Genomic DNA, 6,000 nt, shown 5'->3' with positions numbered 1-6,000 from the left:
GACAAAGTTCTACCGCTGAGAAGGGTGGCGCACTATCTGCAAAGGAAGAGGCATGAGGTGACCCATCTGTGCCTGCATGCCCTGTCCTTGGACACTGAGTTGCTGTGGTCACCATGTCATGACCCATTGACTCAGGTGGGTGAGCAGAACCTTGAACACTCAAGATAGCAGGATCAAGATGCCATGGGGATTCCTGATGGTTCTTGTGGTCCATTCTACAGACACAGGCAGGTTCTGAGGACAGCTATCTGCCTCCCTTCTGGGGTATGGATCTTGTGTGGGGTGAGGAGACAGGAATACAGGGGACCCCTTGCCAGTGCCAGCGTCTTGGGGGGCTCCTCTTCCTACTTCTGTCATTCTTCACCATTATCTTACAAGTCCAGTCTGTGACTAGGAACATAGTCAGCCCCGGGAGGACATTTCAAAAGAAAAATTTTGAATTCTCAGTGCAAATTAAAAGTGACTAGGAGAACGGCCATTCAAGCTGGCAGCTGGCCAGAGGGCACAGGTTATGTCTAGACTCAACAGTGCCATCCAGGCTCCCTGTAGCCCTCAATAAAGGATGTCTTTGTTCCAACATATTCCTCCCGATGCAGTTCCTTGTTTTGGGGCCAAGATGACAGCTTCCTTCCATGGTCTTTTTTGAGCTACATGGCCACAGGCAACAGCTTCCGGAGCAGGCTCAGGCCCCACTATGAACTCCCTCAGCCTCGAGGAAAACTGTTTCCCCACTGTGGCTGGGCCCCAGACCAGCATGGGCAGTCCTTTGTTCTCCCTTCCCACTTCTCCCTGAGCCTCAGTTTCTCTACCTGGCCCTGGAACAAAGGGAAGAGGGGGAGTTTCCTGATCCTCACCTGGACATGGTACTGTGACGTCTCATGCATGATGACGTTGGAGTTGGAGTACTTCTTCCTCTGCTCTGGATGGAGAGACAGATGTCATGCACCCCAAAGAGAAGGACCCAGTCTAGTGGGACTTGACGCCCAGGGGCCACGGAGGAGAGGAGAGTTGGGATGGGGGTGCTGCTTTCTGAACCCCGCACAGCCAATAGGGAGGACTGCAGGCTGGAAAGTAGCATTGACGCTCCTGTGGGGACCTCTGGCTTGGTCCCATGACAGGCCCCACTGGGGACCTGAGGCTCCAGAAGACAAAGACTTATTCAGAGTGTGTTGGGGGAAGCAGCCTGTCACTGAGGGTTTGTTTGTGTGGGGGCAGGAAACTCAGTCTTATGTAATGGAGGCTGCCCACTTCACTAGGGAAGGAGTCCAGGTCGGGGCCTTCTTATCCTAGCAGCTACCACTGGAATACTCCTGCTCTCTGGAGCTCCTGCTTCCCAGGCCTCCAGCTTCCAGCATCTAGCATCCAGAGGCACAAATGAGGGGCATGGCTGAGCAGAAGGAGCCTGGTCCCCTGGAGCAGATACCTGGCAGCTGGGTCCCATCTGACCCCACCTACTCGATCAGGTTGCAGGGCTGCCCAGTGGAATCAATATTAATGCTCCTTGAATTATTTGTAAAGGCCTCTCTCCTTACAGCATAGCAGAGGCCGTTTCAGTGGCCAGGAGCTTTGCAGACAGACATCCAAAGTTCTCAGTGGATTAGGGTCCAAAGGCCTCCTCTGGGCACTTTGAACCACTCCAGGCTAGAGCTCAGCCTTGTGACAAGCAGGGATGAGACCACCAGGGTCACATTCATCTTCCTTAAGTTCATACCATCCTTAAATTTCACTCACCAAATAAGTCCTTTGCGCTCATCTTGGGCACACCATCAGACCGGCCCAGGCTGCCACTAGAAAGGAAGAGGCAGATGAAGGCAAGGCTCACATCACACACACACACACACACACACACACACACACACACACACACACACACGACTTGAAGGGAGGTAGGACAACACTTACTTGGCAGCTCCCGGGCAGCAGCTCATGGACCCTGATTGGCTCATGGTGTCCCCAGTGGTGGCTAGAGTCAAGGAGAACAAAGAGAACAGATGTTAGTCTGACTGGAATCTAGGGCCCAGTGCCTGGTTTCCACCTAAGGACAGAGGAGCCCAGCTGACACTTTCTCCTGGCCTGGGTCTCCTCTCTTGATCCTGATCCAGGGACTAGAACCTCAGTGCCTGGCCAGACTCCTCAGGGGATCCCCAGGAAACAGTGTCCTCCAGGACCATGCTGTTGCTGGTGGCATTGGAGACCCCCCACCCGGCCTCAGACTTTTGATTCTCTGCAGGGACACTCTGAGAAGCTGTCAGGGAGGCTTTGAAGGAGGAGCTGCCTGAGGAGAAGACAGCTCCTTCAAAAACCCTGAGGCCACGAGAGAGGACAGCAGGAGAGGGTAAGGCTGGAGACCTAGAAGGCACAAAGCACAGAAGGACCCCACTACTGCCCTATCCCAGGCTTCACTCCGAGGGACTCCTACATATACAAGTGGACATGCCCACAGATCCAGCAAGAAGACCAGCCCCCAGCTCCATCTTGGGAGAGCCTAAACAGACTTGTTGTAGGGCAGAAGTTTTGGGGGTTGTTGGCCTCCTCAGTTCAAACCCAGGTGACCATATGCAAGGTTCCTCCCTGAGTAGACTTCCCAGCCCTGACCTCCCCCAGGTACATTTTGAAGCCTGGCCATCAATGTGAGCAAATTTTCCTTATAGCCTAGACCTGGGCCCTTCTCTGAAATAACAGAAGCTGGTGGCCGAGAGTAGCCTCTAATCAAATGAGAGCTGGAAAGACCTTCAGCCATAGGCTGCCTTCATGCCCCTGGAGAGACAGGTAGGCAGCATTTCTGGCTGTCCTTCTGGGGCTCTGTGGCCAGCTTTCCCTGAGGTCTTGAGTCCACATACTGTCTACCTCTGTCTGACGCTATTAGCAATGCTGCCATCTCTACTAGCTTTAGCGTTTCGGTATGCTAGAGCCAGGCTGCCAGCCAGGGTACTGGTATGAGGGCTCAGGTGCAGGCCTCCCATATTCTAGTACTTTCTGGTTTGACCTGGTCTTGAGAGGGTGGGCTCCCAGGAGGTGAGGACTGAGGCCCTTACCTTGACAGCTCTCCTACTGCTCTCCTCCCCCCACCCCAGGTCCTACCTTGAAGAGGCTGGGCCAGATTTCTAGGTCCACCTACCCATGGAGAATGTCCGGAATGCTCATGACCTCAGTAGGTGAGCCCTGGTGTTTGCTTACTGGGATTCCTGGCTAGCTCAGCCAAGGGCACCAGGCACGTGGGGCCAGGAATACACACACCAGGGCAAAACAAACTGCTAGAGACCCAGGCCTGAAGGCACACAGACTCTGAACAGGCTTGGACACGTGGGCCTGCCCTTGGGGAAAGTAGGCCAGGACCTTAGGGATGACACTGGGGCTACTTCTAGCCTGCAGAAGACTCACTCCCAGGAGGCTTCTACAGCTAAAGGGGGGCGGGGAGCAGGAAATCCATATAATCCATTGCTGGTGAAGATGGAACACCCAGGCCCAGTAGGTGTTTTACTGTTTTCCGGGTTGAAGGGAGGCCCGGCACGTTAGAGCTCGTGGTAGGTTCGGCAGTGGAAGGGGAGGAGGCCCTGGCAGGGCAAGGAGGGCGGAAGAACTGGCTCCAAGTTCAAATTCCAGCTACACACGCTGAGTGACCTTGGGGAGGGGTCAGTTTAGTCACCTGGGTTCTTGGCTGTCCTCGTGGGAGCTGGGTGTGGCCCTGGAATGGCATGGGGGAGTCCCTTGGGTCCTGCCTGGGTTCTACTCAGGGAGCAAAGTTCAGGAATCTTCAGGTGGGAGCAGTAGAGGCTGAGCCGAACTGGAAAGCTATTGGTGGGAGGGGCTGGGTGCCCCTGAAGAGACCCAGGCCGCTCGGAGGGGTGGGCCGACCAGTGCTAGACAATAGACAGGACTAGCAGAGGTCTGTGCACAAGGTAGGACCACAGAGTCTAGTGTGGGAGGGGCCCCAGCAGTGCCCTGCCTCCCTCCACAGTCAAAGAAGGTTGCAAGGGGGAGATGGTAGAGAGATGGTCTGTGGCCGTGCCTTCCCCTTCTCTGCCTCCGGGGAAACCTTTGTGTATAGCACAGACTAGTGAGTCCCAGGGACCTTGGGCAGCCAAGCTGTGGATGGCCCTAGCTGATCTCCCTTCAGGGTCTCCTGCACCATAGCTTCTCCCTGCTCCCCTGAGACTCCACACCCCGACTCTGGCCTGGAGACTGACCCAGCCTGATGTTTCCCTGGCTCTGGGTTTCTTTTGGGCTCAGACAGGCAGGAAAAGTCAACCTTCAGGCACTTGGGTGGTATGCCCACGCCACAGTCAGATCCTGAAGAAGGTCCAGCCTGCTGGATGGAATGAAGGCCCTCCCTTCCTCACCACCTCTCTTGTCAACTGCCAGGTTCCCCTCATCCGCTCCAGGGCTGGGAGGGGGCCGGGACCAGGGCGAGTGAGTCACACACCACCGGCTTAAAAATATCACTGAACACTGGCCGCCGCCCGCTGGACCGCCGGGCCCCAGCCGAGCGGTTCTTGAGCTAAAAGTCCAAGGGAGGCTCAGGCCCAGCCTCTCTCCCAAGTTTCTATGCCCCATTCCCCATCCGGAACCCCCAAACCTAGGCTTAAGCTGTCCCCAGAGTCCCGCGATCCAGATCATCCCAAACCTCACGCTCAGGTGTCCTCAGCTCCGGTGCTGGATTGCCCTCCAAACCCAGCGCCAGACCCAGGATCTCGGGACAGAGATCCATATCCCATGGCCACTCTGGGAAACTGAGGCCCAGATTGGCAAACTCCCTGGAGGAAGCGCTCACCTGTTCGCCGGCAGCCAGCGCCTGCGCTTGGCTAGTCCCCTAGGTCAGTCTGTCAGCCCGGCCGTCTGTCAGAGCCTCACCGGCGGTGGAGCTCCCTCTCCCCGGACAGGCGGGACCTCTGCTGGGCCGGATAGGCCGGGGCGGGGCTGTGAGAGGAGGAACCTGAGCGACAGGTTACCGAGTCACCCGGGAGTAGGCACCAGGGAGGCTGAAGGAAGGGGGCGGGCCTGGGGCACCACTCCCCTCCCCATATCGTCCCCCCCCCCTCTGCATAGCACAGTTCCTCCTCCCTCGCCTTCATCTGTCCTCCCAGCGGTCCCTAAAAGCACCTGGGGCCCCATCGCAGCTGGCCCTGAAGTGCAGGGTGCGGCCCAGCTGCTCTAACAGGCTAAGCTGCAGTAGCAGGTGGGGACCTGGATCGGCCTGCAGGGGCAGTACTGGATGAAGCTTATGAGGGTTGCAGTCATGCGGGAGCTCTCAACCAAGACCCTATCAGGTGCCCTCCACCCGCAAGTTGCCTGGGACAGAGCTCTTTAGTGGTTCAGTCTGGGGCCTGGGATTTTGTGTTCAAGGCTTTTGAGTCTAGGAGCTTTTAACTCCCGGATGCGGGCCTCTCCCTTCTTCACATACAGGAGCTCCTAAAAAGTATCTACCTATCCCTGAGAGATGGGCTGTTTATGGAGAACCCGGCTACCTGTCCTCACCATGTTAGCTCCCAGAATACCCTGCCCACTCTGCTGACAGCTCGGACCGGAGTTGGGTGAATTTAGAGCCGAAACTAGTTGACTGGGGGGAAAAATGGAGTTATGGTCCGCTAGCCAAGGGTACTGCCCTTACGTGAACAGGGACTCTAAGGCCCCGGCTATTGTTCCCAGAGTTGGGGTAGAGGAAATGGGTGCTGCCAGGAAGTCAGGGTCCCAGGCTACAGTCCCAGAAGGCAGGGCCCTGGCATGTTTGTCCTGGGCGGGCAGTCAGCCCTCCCTAGGGCATTGAGTGCTCTGTCCTCCAGGGCCAGCAGCATGTCTGACCCACCTGACACACTCTGGGATGCCACAGGTAGGCTGGACAGAAGGGTGGCAGAAGTGGACTTGGTCCTCCAAGCCCGGCTACCGATGAGCCCCAGAGATGCTTCCTGGTTCCCAGCCCTTACAGCTGACCTCACAGAACTGGCCCAATCTTGCTCTGCCTGTGACCTTGCCCTGGCCCAGCAAGCAGAGGTCAAGTGCTTG

At 56.8% G+C, this 6,000-nt stretch overlaps 1 protein-coding gene across 2 annotated transcripts in view; it reads right to left on the bottom strand.

Moving 5' to 3' along the window:
• Window positions 1-4,898, bottom strand: part of Eps8l2 (EPS8 signaling adaptor L2) — a 21,993-nt gene extending 17,095 nt beyond the window's left edge. For both annotated transcript variants that reach the window (XM_075972743.1, XM_075972745.1), the window contains exons 1-4: window positions 4,772-4,898; window positions 1,903-1,963; window positions 1,732-1,787; window positions 855-919 (exon numbers count right to left, since the gene is read on the bottom strand). In XM_075972743.1, coding sequence (XP_075828858.1) covers window positions 855-919; window positions 1,732-1,787; window positions 1,903-1,946 — 165 coding nt within the window. In that variant the 5' untranslated portion in view covers window positions 1,947-1,963; window positions 4,772-4,898. The remainder of the gene's footprint in view (window positions 1-854; window positions 920-1,731; window positions 1,788-1,902; window positions 1,964-4,771) is intronic.
• Window positions 4,899-6,000: the final 1,102 nt, after the last annotated feature.

This window comes from Microtus pennsylvanicus, chromosome 5, assembly GCF_037038515.1.
Source record: "Microtus pennsylvanicus isolate mMicPen1 chromosome 5, mMicPen1.hap1, whole genome shotgun sequence".
NCBI lineage: Eukaryota > Metazoa > Chordata > Mammalia > Rodentia > Cricetidae > Microtus > Microtus pennsylvanicus.
This window is presented reverse-complemented; position numbering and strand designations above follow the sequence as displayed.